The sequence below is a fragment of the Lepus europaeus genome, chromosome 5 (genome assembly GCF_033115175.1).
Source record: "Lepus europaeus isolate LE1 chromosome 5, mLepTim1.pri, whole genome shotgun sequence".
In the NCBI taxonomy this organism is placed as follows: Eukaryota; Metazoa; Chordata; class Mammalia; order Lagomorpha; family Leporidae; genus Lepus; species Lepus europaeus.
Genome location: NC_084831.1, coordinates 133,421,017 through 133,447,685, shown reverse-complemented (window position 1 = coordinate 133,447,685; position 26,669 = coordinate 133,421,017). Strand labels below are relative to the sequence as shown.

Genomic DNA, 26,669 nt, shown 5'->3' with positions numbered 1-26,669 from the left:
GGGAGACCCAGAAGAGGCTCCTGATTCCTGGCTTCAGCATGGCCCAGCCCTGACTGTTGCTGCTACCTGAGGAGTGAATCAGCAGGTGGAAGATCTTTCTCTGTCTCTCCCTCTCTCTCTGTAACTCTTTCAAAAATAAAAACAGATATTAAGAAAAACCAGAAATAGCAACTATCATTACCATAGCAATCCTGTAATCTACAATATTACTATGTTCAAACAACCAGTGAGTTATAAGGATGACAGCTAATCTCAAACTCACAGTTTCACAGTTTCATGACAGACACCTAAAACTTAACAAATGGATACAGTTTAAATCCATTACAATATTGTTACAGGGAACAAATCCAAAGTGGGCATAAATGGCCAAAAATAAAAACTAATTTAGCTTACACAGAAAATAACTTGTATAGGCCAAGAAGGCCGTTTGTGTGCAAAACTACCTAGGATATTTTAGTTCATCAAACACTGACTTTAAGACCACAATCAAAATGGAATGCTATAAGAAAGCGAGAGTGAGCTTTGTTTATGCATTGCAATAAAACTATGGATGGATGGGCATAGCGCATCTCCTGTTGCACGCACCCTGTTGCTCGTCAAGTGACATGGATCCGAGCTGTTTGTTAACCACAGAAGAAGGAGAATCTGAAACAAAAATGAGATTTCAACTTAAAAGTAAGCAGCAGAAAACTGCACAGCAATGTCATGATCATCTCTAAGCTTAAGAAACAAATATATAAGGTAGGGAATGGAAGTAAGTACTGTGGTGTATTTCCCAAGCAGTGAGTAAGCAGGGCCATGTGCTTAAAATATGTTATTTCAGGCAAGCATTTAGCAATTTTGAATGAGAAAACATTCTACTTTCATGCATATACCTTTTATCAAGTTCATTTAGCACAAGCACAAGTACAAGGTAGATACATTAGAAATGGGGAATTTCCTTCACTAAGCAGAAGACTTCTTTGCCCTTCTCAAATTTCCTTTCCAGATTCTTAAGGAAACTTTCACTCTGCCTTGGAGGACTCAAAGCATGAAATGAGAAGCTCATTCCAATTGGCGAGGTGTCTGCTGCACTGTGAGCTGAACAAGGTGCTCAAGTCAAGATGTTAGACAAAAGAAACAATTCAATGAAGGAATTGCCATTACAGAAACATATATAACTTTTAAAACTCTACGGTATATTGTGCAACTGAGACTGTATCATGTCATGAAGTCTTAGGTTTCTTTAGAGGTATTTGGTGGGGAAACAAAGAGAGGCAAGGAGAATGCTTAGTGGTCTGGGCTTTACATTTTCAATACTTTATAGCTTCAAGTAGAATAGTTTTGCTTTTATCTTTTGGATATACTGGCTTACTTTCTAAGAATTTGCTTTATAAATGGGTTTACTGATTGAAGAATCTTGGTATAAAGGAAGGTAGTATGATGAATGATTGTCTGGAGTTAACTTTGATTCTAAACCTATACTGATAATAATTAGCAACATTTTTAGATCTAAGTTTCTCCTTTCTCTCTGATCAGCCTAGGAACTTAATAACCGAAGCAAGGCATTGGGGAATACAGTTTAAGCATCTCTAATATAAAAACCGAAAATCTAAAATGCCCCAAAATCTAAAACTTTGAGCACCAACATGACTCTACAAGTAGAATTCCACAACTGGTATCCTGTGACAGGCTACAATCAAAACACAATTACACTAAAAGTATTATATAAAATTATCTTCAGACTGTGTATAAGGTATATTGAAACATTAAATGAATTTTGTGCTTAGATGTGGGTCTCATCCCAAGATATTTTTATCACATTTATGCAAATACTACAAAATCCAAAAACACCTGAAAGCTGAAACACCCTGATTTCAAGTATTCTGGATAAAATACTGAACCTGTAGAAGGAGGTGGCTCCTTCTAATTCCTGGTTTAGGTCCCAGCGTTCCAGTGGGGTACAGTAAAAGAGAAAATACAGGTAATAAGCATAGCTCTCCCTCAAATGTAAAAATAATTACTTAGTTTCTAATATCTTATAGTTCTCAGCAAATATTGTTAATAAATAACCAGTTTCAGCTCACAATGGCAATTCATCCTGCCAACACCCAAATGGGTATTTTAAGGAAAGTCTGTTTTTACTAGACAGCTAAAAAAAGTTTCCATTATATCCTGAATTCACACCAATTTTATATTATTTGACTACTTGCTCCATTTTTAATTACAGCCATTTGAGTATATTTTGTCAGTGGATTTTGATAAAGTATGATCACTTAGTAATAGCTTTTACTTATCCTAACTTATCACCTCTTCATCACAAAATTTAGTTAAACACTAAAAACAAAGTTGGTACAATGGCATCTTAAGCAGTTTCCCAATCTATTTATGCTTTACTTTCCTTTTTAAAAATTCTATTTATCCATTTCAGAGTTAGATTCAATACTACCATCTATTTTGTTTCTGAAGACCAAATTAAGCTGCTCTTTACAAATAGGATTACATTATTTAAAATTAGAACATGTCAATGAAATAAATGTTAGAAAAAAATCCTGAAAAGTATATTTTTCACCCTTTTAGCTTTGTAATCCATATCATGTTCCTCTCATTTAATATGAGCCCTAAAAATACTATAAACTCTCCAAGAAATCTTCTCTTCAAATATTTAACTTTTGGGACCAGCGCTGTGGCACAGCTGGCTAAGCTGCCATCTGCAATGCCAACAACCCGTACGGACGCCAGTTCCAGTTCTAGTTGTTTCACTTCCAATCTGACTCCCTGCTAAGGGACCTGAGAAAGCAGCAGAAGATGGCCCAAGTCCTTGCGACCCTGCACCCTTTTAAAAGACCTTGAAGAAGATCCTGGCTTTGGCCTGGCCCAGCCCCGGTTGTTGCATCCATTTGGGGAGTGAACCAGCAGATGGCAGATCTCTGTCTCTGTCTCTCCTCTTTCTTTCTCTCTGTAACTCTTTCAAATAAATCTTTAAAAAATCTTTCAAGTTTTTCATAACTATTACGGGATGTAAAATTTTACTAAAATAATGTGTACCTTACTTCATTTTTCAAGTAAAATTCAGGAAAGAGTATGTCACTGAAAATATACAGTGATGATGATGTAGGAGCATGCTAACATCTCTACAAAACTATTTTAAAATTCTTAAAGGATTTAAAATATTTAAGTTTGTGTTAAGACAAAAAGATAGTATTAAACTGCAAAGATTTTCCTTTCTGACTTTACAAGTTGGCACAGATTTAGACTATTTCTGGGATATTATCTGACTAATCTTTATGGAGAAATCCTTCTTGGTGACTGTTTCTATTCTATTTAAAATCTTGGGATCGTGCAACTGTTCTTGGAGGGATTATTCTTCTCTTACATGAACATTTTATGTGAAATGTTTTTAGATTATTGACTGTTCAGAAATTCAGTACCTACAACTCTGTTCTTTCAGAAATGTTTTGAAATACTATCACAATAACCATCAGAATAAATAATACAAAAAATGAAATTACCAGCTCAGCTGACTGCTTCAGTTATGTGTCTACTCTAGTCCACCTCTTTATGAAATATCCTCTAGAAAGCACCACCACAAAATAAGAACCTGAATATATGGTCCAATGATAACCTGTTATAAAATACAATTCTGGTCAGTTTACGTGAACTGTTTTGAAGCACAGCCATTATTTTTAGGGAAAAATAAACATTACCCTAAAGCTCGGCATGTCTCATGGTCAATTTTCTTAACTGTGAGAAAAAAAATAATTATAGAAAAAAAATAATTATAACAAGGCCCCTTCAGCCAAGCTCCCTGGGTTCAAATGTGGCTCTTCTACTCAGGAATAGGATAACCCTAGGCAACCTACATGACTATAAAATGAAGAAATCACAGTATCTACCACACAGTATTCTTGGGACAATTTTATGAGATAATCCATGTAAATGACTTAGGTGACACATAGAAAAGAGTCAATTAATATTATTTGGCTGATATTGAAAGAAAAATAATGGTACAAAGCTGTTCTGGAAAAATGGAGCCTATCATCATGTTTAAATGTCTAAGGGACTCCTCGTTGTTTTGCTTACAGAACTAGGAAATACCCTATTTGATGTATTAGCCATTCATAAACATTAAAAACACAGGTCACACTCTCCACTGGAAAAGCACTATATAACATCACTGTCGCTATGGACACAGGGGAATCTGTAGCTGCAGAGAGCCTGCTTGCACAGGATTGGGTAAGTGCTGATTTTTTCCAATATGGCTCAGTTTTGAAAAGCCCTTTTTCAAAAAATAATCACCAATATTTGATACCCTTTTGGGGTACAAATGATTTTTATTCTTGTTGTTGTTTTTCCAATTGGCAAAACCGTGCCATAAAGTGAAAAAACAGTTCCTACCTGACCCTCTCTAGGCTGGCTCCATGCTCCAGTGGGGCTCTGTGGTGGGGGAACAGTACCAGCAGACTCCACAGGTGTTGTCACTCTGAGCAGGAGCCAGCAACCCATGACTTCAGGGGACCTGAAATGGAAAAAAAGAGTTGGGCTTAAAATCAGCCATATGCTGAATGCCTTTGCCATAGCTCTTTAGGGAATCTATGTGATAAATGTACATTCAGCTCATTCAAAACCCTCAATACTATCAACTTTACAAAGCCGTTGTATGAGGGCACTGTGACATAGTAAATGAAAGATAACATAAGATAGTACGCTAGGTGTACTGCTCTCCTAATATAAAAATGATACAGAGTGTTGGCTGACCTATCCACATGCCATTTTTGTAAATCATGGAAAACTACATTATCTAAATAAGTAAATAAGGGGGAAAACTGAGGCATGAAGTAGCCAAAATAAATGAACTGCCCAAGGTTATCTAGCCACAGGCCCAAGTATATGAATTCAGAGAAGTCTTGTATCAATGCGGTAATGTGATGAAAACAGATTTATCACTTTTTGGGGAAAAAAGTCCTAAAAAAGACTTTCTTGTTAAGTTATGATGTATTTCCTAAAAGTACAGAAAGAGTTATGGAATATTTCCTTGTAGTCTATATGTATGTGGCAAAAATTAAATAAGGGGACCAAGATTATGAAAGAGCAGGTTAAGCTACTGCTTAAGACAACCACATCCGATTCAGAGTGCCCATTTGGTTTCTGGATGCTCCACTTCCAAACCAGCTTTGTGTTAATGCATTCTGAAGCAGCAGATGATGGCTCAAGTGATTGGGCATCCGAAACCCACATGGGAGAACTGGGCAAAGGTTCTGGGCTCGTAATTTCAGTCTGGGCTAGTCGTGGCTGTTGTAGGTACTTAGGAAGTCAGCAGATAGAAAACTGACTCTCTCTTTTCTTCTCTTTCACTCTGCCTTTCAAGTAGATGAAAATAAACATTTTTAAAATGAACTATCTCGGGGCCAATGCTGTGGCATAGCAGATAAGCAGCTGCCTGCAATGCCAGAATCCCATATGGGAGCTAATTCAAAGTCCTGGCTGCTCCACTTCTGATCCAGCTCTCTGCTATGGCCTGGGAAAGCAGTAGAGAATGGCCAAAGTCCTTGGGCCCAGCTTCCATGTGGGAGACCTGGAAGAAGCATGTGGCTCCTGGCTTTGGATTGGCCCACCTCTGGCTGTTGTGGCCATTTGGGGAGTGAACCAGTGGATGGAAGACCTTTCTCTCTCTTTCTCTGTCTCTCTGTAACTCTGGCTTTCAAATAAATAAATAAATCTTTAAAAGTAAATAAAATGAAGTATCTCAATGTGGTTAAAAACAAAATAAAAATCCTTTAAGATAACATAGTTTGAACAACTTTATTTTTGGAACTCAATTTTGAAGATTATCATTTGTAGGTGCCAATAATTCTTTGAGAGCCAAACAAGAGTCCAACAAACTGGGCTATTTAAAGCAAAGATGCTTTGGGAGTAACATGAGGGAGCAAGCATGCAGGTCATTACTCTTTTCTTCCTTCCTCCATGTTTAAATCTCAAGAGTACCACTCTTAAATATTTTATATTAGAATTTCCATGTAAGAGTAATGAAAGAGTTCTCAACTGGGGCAGTAGAAGGAAAACTCATTATTTATAATTTAATATCTATTTTAAATTATAATTTAAAGCCAAAGGTAGTATCAAATGGTGCTCTAGAATGATATTTTAGTTTTCAATTGCCAAGAAATATTGGCAACTGAATAACATCCCAGCTGAGATTATCACTAACTATATCAACCTCCTTCCATCTTAGCCTACTCAAAATACAGAATATTTCTATAGAATGCTGACTGCAGTTATTTTACAGAAATTAGGTATTATTAACTCATTTTACATTTGTCCTTTAAGATTTTCATCAGTCCTACATTTTGAAAAGACAATGTTAAATTAAACTCTCTTGGTTTATAAATCAGTAGTATCTCCTTTGAATATCATATTCAAAAAGACTAAATATATGAGAATATAACAGAATATCATTTATTGGTAGCATCATAACTTAACATCTACTCTACAGGTAGCAAAGTATAATGGAAAAATATGCTTGTTTAAGAGAAATGCACATATTCTACTATTAATAAATATTAGAATTCTAATTGAGGTACCTTCTTGACTGAGAGTAGTAAGAATGAGTCAATGTCAATAATACACACCCAAAGAACTGTATTTACTGTATTTAATTATAAGTCTCAGTGTTATTCAATTAAAATGATCTTTCTGCTGATTTCATTAATTTCTAATTTTTCATAATTTATGTTCTAAAATGAAAAATTTTATCTTCAGCTAACTCATTTTTCCTCACATCCAAAACTTATTAAGCAAAGTACATAGATTTTATTAGTTGTGCCTTATAAAAAAACTGAGAGTATGTTATTAATGGTTCTTAAAACTTTCAATTACAAAATAGTGTTCCTATGACATGGAAGCACAGAATCAGATTAAAGTAGCACTAGCGAATGAACATAGTGCAAGCAACCGATTAATCAGGGCCTCATACAAACAGTTACCAGAGTAACACACAGACAAACTACTTCACTTTGTAGGAAGGAGCAACATTCACTGAATGAGAACACTAAGGGTTTCTAATAATTAGCCTATCTACCTAGCCTCACAGGCCCAAAAATGTTGTTTAATAACAAACAAAAGATAATTCTAAAACCCAGATGAAGTTCCTGGCTTTGGCCTGACCCGGCTCTAGCTGTTGTAGCAACTTGGGGAGTGAAATGTTGATATAGGTAGGGACATTTTATTTTCCTTTTAATTGGTTGTTATGTCTTTTTTTTTTTTTTTTATAGAAACACTGGCTAATGTTATATATAACACAAAATCATAAAGTGTTTTATTAATAAACATCATTGTAATCCAATCACATTTTCTGGTAGTTACTTTTAATTATAGAACAATATTTTCCAATAGAAAAAGAATACGACACCTTGCCTGGCTGATATTTCCTCCATAAATATAACACTAAATTAAAATCACATCCATGATTTGTCCCAAACACTGTTATCTATAATCCAATGGTTTAAATTTATTTCATTTTACCACAGCACTATTTAATGTACTGTTTTAACCACAGTATTTACTGCTGATTAAAGTGCTCGCTTCGGCAGCACATATACTGCTACAGATTAAAGTGGGGCTTTCCAGCTCTATCAATTTAAAGCACAGATTAAATCCAAGTACTTAAATCATAGTTCTCGAAGTAAATAATGCCCAAACTCACCACTCCTTACGGTGGCAGAAGGAAGTATCATAAATTCATTAGCATGAGACCATCTAGACACATTTTCGTTCCTAAACACAAGATTTACAGCACCTTCTATAATACCTGTACTATATATAGGAATTATTGTACCTAACATCCATTTTGAAAGAACTAAATTGGCAAATCAATTTGTGCTTTATCTTTTATTTTTTTTCAACAAATGTTTATTGAGCATCATAAGCTTTCTGATCACAAAAGAACAGGGTCATTAAAATGATCAATGGAAAGAGACTGGCACAGATTATTGTTGTTTTATCAGAATGTGATGATATAAGAACAGAAACATGAGACCATGAAATAACTTCACTGCCATACATAAAAGGGAGTTGATTATGTATAGAAAGAAGTAGGGGCTGGTGTTGTGACATAGCTGGTTAAGTCACCAACTGTGATGCCAACATCCCTTATGTGCATTTGTGGCTGAGTTGCTCCACTTCGGATCCACCTCCCTGCTAATGGCCTGGGAAAAACAGTAGAAGAGGGCTCAGGTGTTTGGGTCCTGCCACCCACATGGGAGACCTGGAAGAAGCTCCAAGCTTTGGCCTGGCCCAGTCCTGGCCACCGTGCCATCTGGGAAGTGAACCAACAGATGAAAGATGTCTTTCTCTCCCTCTGAGTTTCAAATAAAAAATTAATCTTAAAAAAATAGTAAAAATTTTCAAATGATGACAAAAGGGAATGAATGAGTTGGCATGTTATTATGGCCAAAATCTAACATTCAAAAATCTAACATTACTAGATTTACATAGGAATATTAGTTAATTTTCCGAAGAAAATAAAGAGCTAGCAGTCATAAGTACTCATTTATTTAAACATTTAGGAAATGTGAACAGCAATATCAATGTAGGCTCTAATGTCACTACATGACTGTGAAAAACTCTTTTATTATAGGTGGGCATTTAAGCAGAGAAGAGGCCAGCTGATATGCCCTTATCAGAGTATGTGGGTCTGATTCTCAGGTCCAGTTCCTGATTCTAGCTTCTTGCCAATGAAGACTCAGGGAGGCAGTGGGTGATGGATCACGTAACTGGATCCCTGCCACCCACATGGAAGATGTGCACTGAGGCTCCGGCTCCCAGCTTTGGCCCAGTCCAGCCCTAGCCATCGTGGGCATTTTGAGAGTAAACCAGCAAATCGGGGCTCTGTCTGCCTTGTTCTCTTTTTCTCTCCCCACCCCCACCCCAAATAAAATTAAAAAAAAAAAAAAGGAATTTCTGGCTCTTGGCTTCAGTCTGGCCTAGATCCAGCTATTGTAGCGATTTGAGGAGTGAACCAGTAGATGGAAGATCTCTTTCTCTCACTCTCTGTATTTATATATACATATATATATATATATTTAACCAATTTATTAGCTATAGCAGTAGTAAATGTTTGCTCCTCGAAATATAAATAAAATCATGGATTAGTTTATTTATTCATCTCTCTGGCAAACACTGCTACCAATCTGTCCCTCAAACAGTGAGGATGAATAATCACCATATGCAAGGAAGGGAGGTATAAGCTGCAAGCACATTAGCTTTCTTTTTGAATGTGAAAAGGGAAGCATCTTATTGCACAGTAGCAGTATTAATAAAACTTCTACCAGCTGCTTAAGGACACTTGACGGTAATAACCTGCAGCATGAGGGTCCTGTGAAGAGCCCTCAAGTGAAGCCTGATCAGAAGTGGAAGCCTGTTGTTGGGCACGTGCAGCTAGTTCCTGCTGCCTCTGCTGCTCGGCCTTCTTAAGCCTCAGTTGTTGCAGGCGCTTACGGAGTAAAGCTATCTCAGGGCCCCTTAGAAATTCTGACACAAACAGGAAAAGAAAGGTGAAAAAGACAGTAAGAAAACAGAAAGTAATAAGAATTTGATTACACATTAAAGAACAGAAAGATATAAATAAAACACATCTCATAGAGGAATCCTGAAAACAAATTTCCAATAAAAAAGAAATTCCTGATCATTAAATAACGAGACAAACTATATACACAGAGCTTTAACTGTGATGAATGATATATATATTTCTCTAAGAATATTTAAACAAACAGGATAAAAATAAAGTACTTCATAAGCAAAAAAAAGATTTTAAAATCAACATTTCTTCCCTCACTAATGTGACCTCTTTCTAAAACAAAATGATAAAACATCAGTCAAATCAACTAATCTATACAGAAAAGTATAAGCTACTTCACTAATTCAAACCAAGTAATAGTTAAAATTCAATTGTAATGAAAAGTTTGGAAGTATCTTAGAGAACTCTTTAAAAGTTGAAAGTTAAATATTCTTCAGATAAATGTCCCTTTTTATGTTAGAACTGCCATTTACCTTTTCATTAAGTGAAAAATATATAGATTATCAGTATTTTCTTTCTTTTTTTTTTTTTTTTTTTGACAGGCAGAGTGGACAGTAAGAGAGAGACAGAGAAAAACGTCTTCCTTTACCGTTGGTTCATTCTCCAATGGCTGCTGCGGCCGGCGCACAGCGCTGATCCAAAGCCAGGAGCCAGGTGCTTTTCCTGGTCTCCTATGTGGGTACAGGGCCCAAGGACTTGGTCCATCCTCCACTGCCCTCCTGGGGCATAACAGAGAGCTGGACTGGAAGAGGAGCAATCGGGACAGAATCCGGCGCCCCGACCGGGACTAAGAACCCGGTGTGCCGGCGCCACAGGTGGAGGAATAGCCTATTGAGCTGTGGCGCCGGCCTTTTTTTTTGATCATCAGTATTTTATTAACCTTTATCTGAAGAAGTGAGCATAGAGGCCAGCAGTATGGTACAACAGGTTAAGTTCCCATTTGCAATATTGGCATCCTATATGAGAGTGTGGGTTCCAATCTTGGCTATCCCACTTCTGATCCAGCTTCCTGCTAATGTGCCTGGGAAGGCAGCAAAAAAGATGGCCCAAGTATTGGGCCCCTCCCACCCATATGAGAGAACAGGATGGAATTCCTGGCTTCTGGTTTGGCCTGGCCTACACTTGGCTGTTGCCGCCATTTGGAGAATGAACTAGTGGATGGAAGACTCTCTGTCATTCTTTCAAATAAATCTTTAAAACAAAAAATCATAGATTTTTCTAAAAATTATAGATGAAATTCTATAAAATTAAGATGAAATTCTGCAAAGATATCGCTTCAGTGTGTCCTGTGGGGATAACTGCTATGAATTAAACTGGCAAAGTAGTAGAGAGATGGTAGGAAAGGAGATGTTTTTTACACATGGTCACTAGGGACAGCTTCTCTCATAGGCGCCATCTGAATAAAGACTTCAAGGACATGGGTGTAAACCACATGAGTATCTAAAGGCAAATTGTCCTAAGTGAGAGATCAAGTGCAAATGCTCATGTGAAACATGTATTGGGATGTCAAACACATTTTAAAGACAGAGGCAGAAAAATTCACTGATAGTCTGCATGTAGAGTGATCCCCTAGTTTTTGGCATAGTAACACAGGAAAAACAGGGGTTGCCATTTGTTGCAATGGGAAACAAGTAATACTGGGTGAAAGAAAAGACTAAATCAGCATCCACGTGGAGAAATTAAGTAGAGAATGAACAGAAGAGTCTAGAATTCAGAGAAATAAATTTGCGTGTCACCTCAAGCCTCCTAAAAATTAAGTGATGACAGAAAAGAGGCCTACCAGTTGAATTCAATATTTAAGGGGAAGAAAAAAAAAAACAGAAAGAATAAGAAAAAACAAGCCACAGAGATGGGCCTGGAGAACTAAAATGACTAAAATTCTTCAGGCTAAGTAAAGAAAGTGGGTAAAGAAGGTTGGAATAAGCAGTTCTCTCAAATACTGCTGGTACATCAAGAAAGATAACTGAGATCTAACCATGGGATTACGCACCTCTGGAAGTCACTAAGGATCTTGACAGGAGCTGGTTTGTGAAATAAGAAGGATCAAAAACTGACTGCAACAGGTTTAAAACAAAGGAGAAGTAATGAAATAGAGACAATAAGCATATACACCCTGCACAAGTCTTGCTGTCAGCGCTCCAAAGAAACGGGATGACTGCTGGGAGAGAAAACTCAGGAGAGGTTGGAGCGCTTCGGCTGCGGAGGAGATCCACACCCTTACAGTCTCATGAACAATGTTTAACTATGGGGTGCAGCAGGGGGAGGTGAGGGCATGATGCTTGACAGGAAAGATGTTCTTGAGCAGACCAAAGCAGATGAATGCCTGTGGTTAAGAGGAGGAACTGATTTTGCATAGATGCATAAAATCTTCATCAACTATAAATGAAGAACAGGCAAAGAATATTGGCAGATGTCAATAGTTGTAGACTTCTCGTAGAAATATGTAGAATTTCTCTAAGTAACATTAGCAGTGAATTAGAAAACTACCAAATAATTCTCAGCCTTTCATAAACTTTTTTGTGAAAGCACAAAATTAAGTTTACTGTTTCTGGAGTCAATCATGCCAGAGACTGTAACCTCTTGTTCACCATGACCAGTATTTACAAGGAATTTTATTGAATTAGCAAACTGGTAGCTAAGATTTAATATACAATTCAAGTATCTTCATAATATCTCAACATGATTACTTCCAGGAAAAATCTCCAGTATCAAGTTGAATAGTATTTCCTGACAAACAAATGGTGATGCTCAGTAGCTTAGTGCCTTCATAAATGTATGTCTAGTTCCCTTATCTATAGTCAGCACAATAGTAATGCTTACAGCAACAGAAAACAAAGCATTATTATACAGTCATAAGGTCTGTTGTTTTATACTTCAAAAGAAATCTACCATAGAGAGACAGAGTTCACATAGGTCTAAATTTACTTAAAAACAGGAAATATTACAGAAATTTCACCAAGTTTATTATAGCTTCCAACTGCCTCTTCCAACTGCATTTAGAACTGTTTTATGTGGATACTGTCTCTATTCTAGAACCACTTAGTGATACAGTAAATAAGTAACAGATTCTAGATGCATGCAATGATGTTCTGTAACTTGGAAAAACAAGATTTAGTTATAGTAATTTTATAAACCATCTATTCAATGTTTCTAGTACTTTTGAAAGAAGAATTTGTCTTTTTTTTTTTTTTTTTTTGACAGGCAGAGTGGATAGTGAGAGAGAGAGAGACAGAGAGAAAGGTCTTCCTTTGCCGTTGGTTCACCCTCCAATGGCCGCCGCGGTAGCGCGCTGCGGCCGGCGCACCGCGCTGTTCCGATGGCAGGAGCCAGGTGCTTCTCCTGGTCTCCCATGGGGTGCAGAGCCCAAACACTTGGGCTATCCTCCACTGCACTCCCTGGCCACAGCAGAGAGCTGGCCTGGAAGAGGGGCAACCGGGACAGGATCGGTGCCCCGACCGGGACTAGAACCCGGTGTGCCGGCGCCGCAAGGCGGAGGATTAGCCTGTTGAGCCACGGCGCCGGCCGAATTTGTCTATTTTAAAGATTAGTTGTATGATGGCTTTTACACCTCTGGTTGATGTAAAAAAAAAGCCGGAAGAGAACTTACCACATAGTTGATTAGGAAAGGCAAGTATGGAATTAACATCTCTAACCAGACATATCATATTAAACAAACTGTTCTGCTACCAGCTTGCAGTTTTAAAGCAGTTAAGACACACAGACACAATGCATTATTTAAAAATGCATATACAAACATATCATTTACAAATGTGAGAACAGTGTAAATCTGGACAATTAGAGGTTTTGTTAACATAGGCCAAATAGAAGAATAAATACAATGAATACCTTGGGTTGAATTTTGAAAGCAACACACTCAACACAGTATCAGGAAATCCTACAGAAGACTTGTCCTTCCATCTCCTGAAACTGCCAACCCTACTCTTAACTTCTTCTGAAAGCACCCAGGCTATTCTTTGTAACAGTCTAATTCCTCTGTGATAGAAGAACAATAAAAATAGCTACTGTTGACTCCACAAAGGTCTAATTGGCTCTAACTTCACATCCTGATGCTACAATACGTTTGTTCTTCTGTCCTGGACACTGGATTATTGTTGTATCTACTTTGGTAATACTTTATCTGCCTGCCACCAATCTCATTCTTCCTTCTTGTCCTGGAGTTCTTTGTGCATTTCTTCTCTTAAATTGACCACTCCTTCACTAACTGTACTTTAGCTTTCCCAAAGTGGCACTCAACCTAGTTTATCCCTGCTTGTTTCTAAACAGTGCATAGCCTTTGCCTAGCATGACTTGCTCCTGATCCTACTTGAAGGAAACTACAGGTATTTAGGCTTTGAAAGACTTGTTTTAATATGCTGCATATAACAGACTCCTTATTCCCCTACAACTTTTCTACAGAATTAAATTTAGTTATAATGACTCTGGATAGGGATACATAAATTTGCAAATTCGAGCAATCATTTGTAAATAAGCAGGAATTTACATACAAATATATCTTTTTAAAACTACACTCTCATAATCTGAGGGGTCTATTTAATTAGAAACACAAGGATACTTTGAGTAACTCACTTCTCAAGATGAGCCCCCAAAACTGAATTTCAAACGTACTGGTATCCTCCATTCAATCCAAAATTATCCCCTTCTGCAATCACATTCTTTTTATTTTTATTTTTGACAGGCAGAGTGGACAGTGAGAGAGAGAGAGAGAGAGAGACAGAGAGAAAGGTCTTCCTTTGCCTTTGGTTCACCCACCAATGGCCAGCGCACCATGCTGATCCGAAGGCAGGAGCCAGGTGCTTATCCTGGTCTCCCATGTTGGTGCAGGGCCCAAGCACTTGGGCCATCCTCCACTGCCTTCCCGGGCCATAGCAGAGAGCTGGCCTGGAAGAGGGGCAACCGGGACAGAATCCAGCACCCCGACCGGAACTAGAACCGGGTGTGCCGGCCTTGCTAGGCGGAGGATTAGCCTGTTGAGCCATGGCGCCGGCCACAATCACATTCTTAAAACAGGTTAAAATGAAAACAAAGGGAAAGATTTTAACTGTAACACACTGAAATGATGGCTTCATTAAATACTCAAAGCAGTTTCTTAATTTGTGAAAAATTTGCAAATAATGTATTAAATGAAAACATTACCTGGCTGAGTTTAAGAAATAGCTAAAAGTGATGTCTGATAGGTACTGCTCAGAAAAAAAAGAAATAATGTACAGTTACTTTGAAATATTTTAAGATTTCATTTTAAACTAAATAGTTTCAGTTTTCAGTAATATCTTTCTGATTTATAAACTTAACAATTTTAAAGCCACATTTAAAAAAAAGTTGGTTTACTTTCACCTACTTGAACTAACAGAAGGGCAGGAGGGAGAGGGAGAAGGAGAATGGTCTCTTTCACTGGTTCACTCCCCAAATGCTTCCAGCAGCCAGGGCGAGGTCAGGCCAAAATCAGTAGACTGGAACTACATCGAGGTCTCCCACATAGGTGGCAGGGCCACATCCATCTGAGCCATCATCTGCCTACCACGATGTATTAGCAGGAAGATGAACTGGAAACACAGTAGAGAGTAAACTGCACTCCAAAATGGGATATAGACATCCCAAGTGGCAGTTTAACTTACTGTGCCACAATTTCCATTCCTATCACCACATTTTTAAAAGCATAGTCTTTTGTATGGCCATGGAAAGAATATATGTAAGAATCAAAACGTTTAAATTCTGGGCTATACATATAGAATATGGCATCAGATGTATGACATTTGAATTAAAATTCAAGACTACAAATGGCGAAGAAACAAAATGATCTACCAACTGATTTAAAATTCTACTTCAGTTTATTTATCTTTGTACAGAACTCAAAGCCAATTCTGTAGCCCCCTCAAGATATGCTACTCTTCAGAGCATGTTGTATAATCATATCACTTGTGGCTTCATTTTATTTCTTCCTCCCAGTCTCCCATGCGGGTGCAGGAGCCCAAGCACCTGGGCCATCCTCCACTGCCCTCCCGGGCCACAGCAGAGAGCTGGACTGCAAGAGGAGCAACCAGGACTAGAACCCGGCGCCCATATGGGATGCCAGCGCCAGAGGCGGAGGATTAACCAAGTGAGCCATGGCAACGGCCCCAATATCTACTCAGTCTTAAGTGAAGTATACAGCCTAAGGCAAAGAGTGGATCCAAAATAATAAATGACTGATATCTAATCACAGCATCTCTCTTAACATCATCAAATTTGGGGAGTTGAACCTTTTAGAAATATCCAGTTAATAAAGTGGGTATAGAACTGGGACTGGTGTTGTGGGCCAGCAGGTTGAGCCACTGCCTACAATGCTGCCATTCTGTATGACTGCCACTTTGTCTTGGCTGCTCCACTTCTGATCCAGCTCCCTGCTAACGTACCTAGGAAAGCAACAGAAGATGGCCCAAATCCTTGGGCTCCTGAACCAACAAAGGAGACCCTGTTAAAGTTCCAAGCACCGGCTAGGGCCCAGCCAAGCCCTGGCTGTTGCAGCCATTCGGGAATGAACGAGCCAGTGGAAGGTAACTCTTTTCCTCTCTGTCTCACCTTCTCTCTGTAACTCTACCTTTCAAATAGAAATCTTCAAAAATTTATTTATTTACATAAAATAGTTACAGAGAGAGAAAAGGAGGCAGACAGGGAGTGGGGGGGGGAGAGAAAGAGAGAGAGAGAGAGAGAGAGAGAGAGAGATGTGGGGATCTTCCATCCACTGGTTCACTCCCCAAAATGGCCACAAGACAGGGCTGGTCCAGGCTGAAGCCAGGAGCTTCATCAGGGTCTCACACGTGGGTGCAGGGGCCCAAAGACTTGGGCCATCTGCTGCTGCTTTCCCAGGTGCATTAGCAGGGAGCCGTATTGGAAGTGGAGCAGCCAAGACGATCTGGCACCAATATGGGCAGTAAGTGTTACAGGAGATGGCTTACCTCACTATGCCACAACGTTAACCTCAAAAAATTTTTTGAAAAAAGAAACTAAATATATCCTACCTAGCTTACACCACCTTAAGGGTGTCTCACAAATGTCTCACAAAACCCTTATTTTAAAAAATCTTTGTGACTACTTTGTAGGGGAAAAATGGCTTACTCTGAGACCAGAGACAATAAGATGTCTAATGGCTCTGTCTTCATGAGACCATATTCTAGTAATAAATCATAACTTGAGATGCCCACATCCCTTATCAGAGGAGTGCCTTGGTTTGAGTTTGGGCTCTATTTTTTATTCCAGTTTATTATAGTTCTGCTAGTGCAAACTCCTGGGAGCCAACAGGTGACGGCTTAAGTTCTTGGGGCCCTGTGACCCTTATGGCTAACCTGAATGGTGTTCCTGGGTCCCAACTGTCTTGGCTCGGCCCTGGTGCTGCAGGCATTTGGAGGATGACCCAGCTTTCTCTTTGTTTCTCAAATTTATTTATTTATTTTTTTAATTTTTATTTATTTTTTGGCAGGCAGAGTGGATAGTGAGAGAGAGAGACAGAGAGAAAGGTCTTCCTTTTTGCTGTTGGTTCACCCTCCAATGGCCGCCGCGGCCGGCGCACCGCGCTGATCCGAAGCCAGGAGCCAGGTGCTTCTCCTGGTCTCCCATGCGGGTGCAGGGCCCAAGCACTTGGGCCATCCTCCACTGCACTCCCAAGCAATAGCAGAGAGCTGCCCTGGAAGAGGGGCAACCGGGATAGAATCCGGCGCCCCGACCGGGAGTAGAACCCCGTGTGCCGGCACCGCAAGGCGGAGGATTAGCCTGTTAAGCCACGGCGCCGGCTCTCTCAAATTTAAATAAATAAATATAGAAGACAAACTAGAAACTTTTGTAAGTGCTTCACATGAAAGAAACATGGTTATATAAAAAAGACTTCAGTGTAGAAAGGTAAGATTACTCTACCTAGGGGAGTTATAAAAGGCCTTTCCTGAGTGGCATTTGAACCAAAATTCCTGGAAAAAGGAGTTGGCCATGTGACACACCGGGGAAGGTACAGAGAACAGTAAGAACAAAAGCTCATAAAAAGAGGAAGGGAGAGAGGAGAGGAGGGAAAAAAGCAAGAGGCAAAAGATGATATGGCATATTAAAAGAACTAAAGGAAAGCGGCACATCTGGGCTGTACCGCTCAACAGGGATAGGTGAGGGCAGGGAGACAAGGCCAGAGAGGCAGGAGAAGGCCAGCACCAGGTATGCACGAGCTTCTCCCTGTGCAGCTGCATGTCTAAATTTAACTAGAAGCCTCTGAAGGGCTTCTCACAGCAAAGTTACATAATCTGATTTAAATTTTTAAAATAATCATTTTGCCTGCTGCTTGGAGAATAAATTACAGGGAACAAGTGTAGCTGCAAATCAAGGAAGAAACAAGGAATGATGGTGAGATACAAACCAGCAAGGACTTGAAGACTAATTTGGTATAAGAGGTGAAAGATCAAGAGTAACTCTTCGGTTATTAAAATAAGCAAACGAATGAATACTATGACTTATAAGTCATAAAAGGACCAAGATAGAACAGATTAGGGGACAGGAAGGGCTAAATTAACTTGGACACATTAATGAGTTGTCTCAAGAAAGGCAGAAAGGAAGTGTCAAAATAGTAGCTAGGTGGAGTAGCCTGGGCTTCCGGGTACAGATCAGGTTGTCAATATATATTTAAGAGTCATGAATTTAAGAAGAGATATTAAGGCTATAGAGGAACTGATACAACTACTCAAGGACGAGGATTTGTAGATATAAGAGAGCCAAGACTAACGTGTTCAATAATAATACTCAAAATTAGAACAAGAAACACAAACAATGGTTGCTGGAAACCAGGCAGTATAGAAAGAAAAATGTTTCAAGAACAGAGAGACAGAAAATGTGAAGTGCAATTGGGTCAAAAAGATCTAATAAGAGAATAACAGAAAAATAGCCTCTAAATGTAGCAAGATGGAGGTCAACAGTGACTGTGGCAAGTTTCAACAGAAAGCAGGTTTCAAAGGCAGAATGGGGTTGGTCAATAAATAAACTGAAGATGCCAGGAAAACAGAGTACATGTGAGCAACTGCTTTTGAGGATGATTACATAGAAAGAACAGAGAAATAAGGCAGTAATTAGAAGGGCATGTGGCATAATTGAGATGATTTCCTGCAAAAGGAGATAAGGACTAAAGGAATGGCAGAAAAGGCAATGATAATGATGCTGGAGAAACAGCAAAGCCCTTGAGCCACTGGAAAGGGATGGGAATTGAACTAGGTACTTTCTGATAGGAACAGACACAGTTCTTTCAAAATGTGTTTCTGTTTCTACCTCAGACAAGAGGAGTAAAGCCGCTAGGAAACTGTTGGGAGTCCACAGTAGGAAAATGAATGCTTTGCTTTTCACTGTGAATGAGGTAAGAACATTGGGGTGGGGCAAGAGAAAGGGGAGTATTAAAAGTTCTAGAGCCACGAGAGAGTAAAGAGACATTCTGCATAACTAGAGAGCAACAGTACTGAAAAACCACTCTGAATCACAGTGCTGAACATCCAGTTCAAATCTGTGGTCATGTTTCTCTTGACTGTCACAAAATGACTCAGCTGTAAACTAAGAAAAGGCAGACAATTAGGTTCCATCATAGGTGGGGTTCTCTCAGGGAAGCTTTTCACATCCCCACTGCCGCTTTCCTCCACAGCAATAAAAAGGACAGAGGCAAGGCAAGAAGACAGCATAAACAGTTATGCAGAGGAGCACCCACAGCAAGGCAAGAATGCGCAGGAGCATACTTTATTTTCCCTCCCTGCAGGTCAACACTAAATACTATAGCTCTAGGTTACACCCACTTATTATATTCCTCCAATAGCTAATTCCCAATATACACGAATCCATCTGCACTTAAGATGCAAGTACAAGAGACTGGAGAAAAAGAACACAACAAAACAAATTAAGCCCCTTACTGTTAAAATGTGGGACTCCGTGATAATAAAAAGGCAATTATAGACATAACATTTAAAATATTACATCTATACCAAATCATTTTCCTTAGTACCAATCCTATCTTGATAACATGAAAACATTCCAATCATCCATAGGTTAATTAACCAAATTTTCAATAATTTCCCATTTAAAAATATTTTTTTCTCTGATAAACTTATGGGCAAAGATTTTAAATAATGTTTAAACCACGATTCACCATCATTATTAAAATGCTTTTGTTCTATTTCAATGTTTCAAATGACTTATTTAATACTTGTATTAAACACTGAATGTATCAATTTGAAAAAGCATTAAGTGCATTAAAATCTATAAAGTAATTAAAAAGGAAGCATCAAATATGTCACTCACACGTGTGTTTAAGAAGCAAATGGAATGAAAAGAATCAGTGGCCCTTGCAGAAGGGCTAAATAGTTTTCTTGGTAACTTACAAAAGACCAAAATCTCTAAGAATATCTCCAAAAATGCCACTACTTTAAAAATTCTTCCTTTTACCAATATTGCATGCCTTGAAAAACAAACAATGTAGCCTCTACTTCTTGAGGCTTGAAGTGCTATGTTGATTAGAGTGTGGAAAACCTCATTTTGTAGCTCAGTGTTATCTTTATTACTACGGATAAACAGAACGTAGTGTTAATAATTGGTATTTGACTCTGGCTTCTATTCTCAAAGAAACTAAAAATGGGGTGATCTGGTATTAGCTTCCAGAGGAAAAGTGACAGATTGGCAACTAAGCTGTTGAGAATTTTTGATATGCTTTAAGCTTAGGCCTGCCAGCTGTATTTCTTTTTGATTCTATATCAAGCAAAACACTTCTTTAGAAGAACCTAAAAAAATGAAGAAATGTCTTATTGGTTATTGGTTATTAAAATTATGTATACAGTTAAATAATGAGCTATATTTTCACTATCAGGAACACAACCAAGTAAATTTAGAAAAGATCAGTGTTCTGTAACAGTCTGTAAAATGATCTTTAAGTATATTAAACTATCAAGACACTATCTGTATTTTCAAAAGAATTACTTTACATTCTTGCTATTTGGTAAAAGTCATGCAAGTTAGGCACACTTGAAGTCTGCATTTAAAACAGCTACATGTTCACATATTATACATCATTTTCCAGCAAAAACTTGATGTGATTTAGGAGCTTTCAAAATACCCTGTAAGAGAGCTTTCATGACCAGAAATCATCAGATGACAAGAGTGTTCTTACAGAGAAACATTCTCACCAGACTGATGATGTGTATGGTGCCCAGAAGCCTCAGCAGACTGCCTCTGTTCACTGTCTGGAGATGATAACAAAGAAGCAGAATGAGGGCTTCCTGTGGAGGATGAGGTTAAGTGAGCTGGAGCTGATACCGTAGAAGATGTAGATGGCTGAAGCAACTGATCAGAAGGAGCATCTACATCCATTGCAGTTTCACCCACTTCCAAATCAGGACTTGATGGGACGGTAGGAACAGCTGAAACATCTGACTGACTTGTTCCACCTTCAAAAAAACATATGTCAATGCAAATTTGAACTTTAAATGCCTTTCAAACATTTCTAAGGAGATGTGTTCAGAATTCACTCACATCATACAGAAATAATTACAGGCTATCAGTAACACCCACTAGTGGCCTGCTCCATCTGACTAGACAGTCTAACCAAGAGGGGCAAAAATCTATGTAGACACACCCTTGCTAGAACAATCAACCTCTCCAATTATACAAAACTTGTTTATAGGATTCTAAGGATCCAGCCCTGGGGCATCGCGAGTAAGGTGCCAAAATCCTGTATGGGCACTGGGTCCAGTCCCGCCTGCTCCACTCCTAATCCAGCTCCCTGCTAATGCGCCTTGGAAAGCAGCAGAACAAGTCCTTGGGCCCCTGCACACGCATGGGAGAATCGGAGCAATCCTGGCTTCAGACTGGCCCACCTCCAGGACATTTGGGGACTGAACCAGTGGACGGAAGATCTCTCTCTGTCTCTCTGTAACTTTTCCTTTCAAAAAAATAAATAAAGCTTCAAAAAAATGTTGCCTATTTCTATTTTCACATTCCCACACTGCACAAATAAAAGAAAATGGGAATCTCAGACTCTTTCTTTGTCCTTTTCTTTCTTCTGGAGATAAGCAAACAGTAAGTAGGGCTACGTCTAGCAGAATCAGATGAGACAAATTATTCAATACCTGTTTGTCTTCTACTTCTATTTCTGCACAGCACAATAGAAACATAGTGTCATCAACGTGGTTTAATTTAGGTGATACAAACGAAGCTGGCTTCAACAAACAATTTTTGCCAGGTTTCTGATGACTTTAATTAGAAGGAAAATTACCTCTGGGTCGAGATCTTCCTCGTCCTCTATTACTCTGTGCAACTTCACTTGCTTCTTCAAACCATCTTGATAACATATCAGACATTCTCTGCATCAAAGACACGTTGGGACTTTGTTCTCCTATTATATAACACATGTTTTATGAGTGAGTTGTTGTTAGTCAGGATCTATCTATCACTAACGAAAATCTAGAGTTAAAAGGCTCCAAAATGTAAGCAATAAAGAAAATAAAATTGCTTAAACAAACTATATGAATATATATAAACCCATTAGCACCATATCACATTTTATAGTAAGTGCTGATATGACTAATAATCTATTTGTCAAATTCCTTAAGAACAGGGCTCACCTGTCTTCATCCTTGCCTATTCTTAGGAACCTTACACACCACCGCACACCTACCCAAGATGCCCAGAACAGAGGCAGTCTACTGAGGCATCTGGTCACCATACACATGATCAGTCTGGTGAGAATGTTGCTCTAAGTTCTATGTCCATCTAGGAATGGTTCATGAATACTAAGTTGAATAAATTAAAAAGAGGTGTTCCTTCTCATTAAATCATCATTATCAAACATCAAATATTCTAAACACAAAACACATTATCAAATATAAAACAGGCTCAGATGTTTGCATGAACTCCTGTTTTATTGAGTTGTTTCTCAACATCACTTGCTTCTGTAATCAATTTCTAGTTTTTGAGAGTAATAATACCAGAAAATACTTTGGCTTTTCTCTCACTCCTTTTCCTTCTTCAAATAAAGGAAGTTTTTCCTTAAGAGCACTTCAAATCAAAAGAATGCTGTCAAATTTAAAATGTGGCAATTCTATTTTATTATAATTCAAAATGGAAATCTTTTCTTTTTCACTTCTGTGGAAACAGAACTTACCTTATACTTTATTGCCTCTATATAATATAGCTTAATATTTTAAGCATGTATTAGAAAATAACATCAAGGATAACCTAATCGAGAATATGCTTTTTGACAAAAAGAGGTCTCAGATATCATTGGAATAACATTTTTGGCTACAGGTTCAGTTACAAAATACACAGATTAATTCTACTCGAAAATAATTAACTAATTCTATTCTAAAATCTGCCATCTTAAAGAACCCAAGGCAGTTTTTTAATCTTGTCAAATGCGGGGCTGGTGCTGTGGCTCATGTGGTTAATCCTCTGCCTGTGGCGCCGGCATCCCACATGGGCACCAGTTCTAGTCCCGGTTGCTCCTCTTCCAGTCCAGCTCTCTGCTGTGGCCTGGGAAGGCAGTGGAGGATGGCCCAAGAGTTTGGGCCCTGCACCCACATGGGAGACCAGGAAGAAGCATCTGGCTCCTGGCTTCAGATCAGCACAGTGCGCTGGCCATAGCAGCCATTTGGGGGGTGAACCAATGGAAGGAAGCCCTTTCTCTCTGTCTCTCTCTCTCTCACTGTCTATAACTCTACCTGTCAAATAAATAAATAAAAATAATAATAATAAACTTGTCAAATGCACCTTAAAGGAAAAAAACGTTCATGTGCTGTTATAAGAATGTTTGGGGACGGCACTGTGGTGCAGCAGGTAAAGCGGCCACTTGCAGTGCCAGCAAGCATCCCATGTGGGCATTAGTTCAAGTCCCGACTGCTTCATTTCCCATCCAGCTCTCTGCTGTGGCCTGGGAAAGCAGAGAAGATGGTCCAAGTCCTTGGGCCCCTGCACCCACATGGGAGACCTAGAAGAAGCTTCTGGCCTCAGACTGGCACAGGTCTGGCTGTTGTGGCCATCCGGGAAGTGAATCAGCTATGGAAGCCCTCCCTGTCTCTGTCTCTGCCTCTCTGTAACTCTGCCTTTCAAATAAATAAATCTTTAAAATCATAATTTTTCATTATCTTATACCAAAACAAGCTGACCAAAACATAGTTACCATCTCGTTCTCGTTCACTCTCAGGCCTTGCTCTGGGTCCAGTATCTGACCAATCACCACGAAGTCTCAAACGCTTAACTGGCGGCTGTCGTAACTAAAAGATAGGTAGATTCCATGTAAGTTAGAAAGGAAAGTATTTGCTCTCAATGCTGACACTGTTAAAACCAGCATCACATATCAGAATGTCTGCTTCAAGTCCTGGCTGCTACATTTCTAATCCAGCTTCGTGCTGTTGTGACTGAAAAGGCAACAGAAAACGGCCCAAGAACGTGAATTCCTGCCACTTATCTGGGAGACCTGGAAGGAATTTCAGGCTCCTGGCTCCAGTCTTGCCCAGACCTGGCTGCTGCAGCCATTAGGACAATGAACCAGTGGATAAATCTATCTTTCTCTGTTGCTCCCCCTCTATCACTCAGTATTTCAAATAAATAATCTTCTTTCAAAAGCATACTTCAGTAATTATTTCCCTTTCCCTACTTTCTTTATGTAATATGCAAAGGAGATACTAGATCAAAATATGAAAGGCAGTGAGAAAGGCTAAGTCTTTAGCAAAATTCACAATGATGATAAATATCCACAGTGGCTAACAGCTGATACTTATTATCTTCAGTCTAAAAAATCGGAATGCAAATATCTTCTGTATCACTTCCAGCTGGCAACAGGAAGTTATTTCACTACCTCAAGACTTGGTTTTCTACTGTGATGACAAATGCAGTCTGGCTTAACCACATACCTAACAGTGTGAGTTATTGTGAGAAAACTATACATGGATTTCAAACATTTTTTTGCACCAAAATAAAATTTTCTTTAACTTTTCAAAGAACTTTTTGAAGTATCCCTTTGTATAAAATAAAAAAGTAAAATCAACATAGAGAACACTAAGTGTTATATGGAGAAAAACAAAGTAGATAAAGGAGTAGGAGGCACCAGAGAGTTAAAGTTTGAAATTGTAAATACAGTGGTGAGGCCAATCATCACCACGAAGGTGATATGAGGGACCAGTGCTGTGGCACATCAGCTAAGGCTGCCACCTGCAATGCCAGCATCCCACACGGGCAACAGTTTGAGTTCCAGCTGCTCCATTTCTGATCCAGCTCCCTATAATGCGGCTGGGAGAGCACTGGATGATGCCCACTTGGGAGACCTGGAAGAAGCTTCTGGCTCCTGGCTTCAGACCCACCCACTTCTGGCCATTTGCACAGTGAACCAGTAAATAAATCTTTAATATAAAAGAAAAAAAAAAAAAAAGAAGGTGATATGAACAAAGATGTGAAATACATAAGAGAAGAAATCCAGGTATCTATAGAAGAGCATTTCAGGCAGAGAAAGTGCAAAAGCCCTAAGGTAGAAACAAACTTGGTGTGCCTGAGTTATAAAGCAGATATGGCTACAGCAGAGTAAAGGAGAGAGCAGCAGGAGCAGTCATGAGGACCAGACAATATATGGCTTTTAAAAGAAATTCCAGTCATTCATTCGTAAGGCAGTGACAAAGGGAAAGACAGAAAGAGAAAGCAAGAAAGAGAGCACACACTATCTTCTCCCTACTGGTCCACTCCCCTAGTGCCCACCAACAGTTAGGGCTGGGCCAAGTCAAAGCCAGGAGCCTACAAGTCAACTGAGATCTCACAGATGGCAAGGACTGAAGTAGCTGAGCCCTTGTCTGCTGCCTTCCCAGGTGCGTTAACAGGAAGGCTGATCAAAAGCACAGCAGCCAGGACTCAAACCAGGCACTCTAATATGGAACAAGGGTGTCCGAAAGCAGCAGATTAAACCACTACTCCAACACTGACTCCAATGTAAGCACTGTGAAGGACTTCAGCTTTGCTTTGTTATGAGATGGGAAATCACTTAGAGTGTTGATGCTAAGTAAAGAATGGCAAGGCTTAACTTATGTTTCAAAGGATGGCTTTGGCTGCTGCAGAGCTAAAGGACAGTAGCGGGGGAAAGCAGAAAATTGGATAGAAAGCTATTGTAATAATCTGCGACAAGTGAGGGTAGTAGAGTAGTCAGAGTTGCAAAGAGTAGTCAGGTTTGAGAGTATTTTTAGGGTCTAGCTATTCCAAGTAGGAAGAAATGACAATGAATTCAATAAAGAAGTCTGGTATTGGGAGGGGTGAGAGAGGAAAATGACAAGAATGCTGGAGGAAAAGGAGAAGAGAGGAAAGATAATAAAAAGAAAAAAGGAACACAATATAAAGAAACATGAGAAGCATTTAAAAAATGAACGAGGTAAGGCATACATGGAGTGAGCAACTTGATGGAAAATGGTTCTCTCAAATAAAATGAAAATGAACAAAATAAAGTTTCTATTTTCTATTATAATAGTTGCCTTTTCTGCTAGTGTTAGAACTGCTGATCTTTCCTATCACTGCTTTGCACTCATAGAAAAATATCTTGCTACTAAATAATATTTCAATAATAGTTCATAATACTGTATTTCTAGAGCCCTATCCCTAGTTATTTATTAGTCACTGTTCTTTAACATATGCTTATGTCCATGTTTCACAAAGCATAAATGCCTCAAAGACTGGTATTTCACTGGCCTTTAAAAGGATGAAGAGCAATTGAATTAATGTTTCCTATTCTGAATAAAGAACATAGTTTTGAATAAACCCACCTCTTCTCTTCTCTCTTCTGCAGAAGGAGTCTTAAGTTCTCGCGCTGTGTCATCTTTTGGGTCAAAAAGGTATATGTAATCTGAAGAGTAACTAACGAGAATCTCTTGGCCATCTTCACTGTAACACAGAGATGTCACTCTGCAGGATTTATTATTAAGATGGGAAGGAATAAAACGGGCAACCATTCCAGTAGTTCCTCGCCCTGCATAATTCCCTACATAAAGAAAGGGAAAATACTTAAAACTAATAATGTTTAAAAAATTCTTAAGTTTTATAAATATGAATTATAAAATATGCAGTTTAATGTGGCACTAAAAAGCCAAGTTCT

General features: G+C 38.8%; 1 protein-coding gene across 3 annotated transcripts in view; it reads right to left on the bottom strand.

The window, feature by feature from the left end:
- Nucleotides 1–26,669, bottom strand: part of DCAF6 (DDB1 and CUL4 associated factor 6) — a 124,141-nt gene that overhangs the window by 43,687 nt on the left and 53,785 nt on the right. Inside the window, exons 7-12 of one of the 3 annotated variants that reach the window (XM_062192699.1) lie at nucleotides 26,341–26,555; nucleotides 23,724–23,817; nucleotides 21,822–21,941; nucleotides 20,734–20,994; nucleotides 9,337–9,507; nucleotides 586–645 (exon numbers count right to left, since the gene is read on the bottom strand). In XM_062192699.1, coding sequence (XP_062048683.1) covers nucleotides 586–645; nucleotides 9,337–9,507; nucleotides 20,734–20,994; nucleotides 21,822–21,941; nucleotides 23,724–23,817; nucleotides 26,341–26,555 — 921 coding nt within the window. The remainder of the gene's footprint in view (nucleotides 1–585; nucleotides 646–9,336; nucleotides 9,508–20,733; nucleotides 20,995–21,821; nucleotides 21,942–23,723; nucleotides 23,818–26,340; nucleotides 26,556–26,669) is intronic. The other 2 variants (XM_062192700.1, XM_062192701.1) reach the window with 2 other exon arrangements.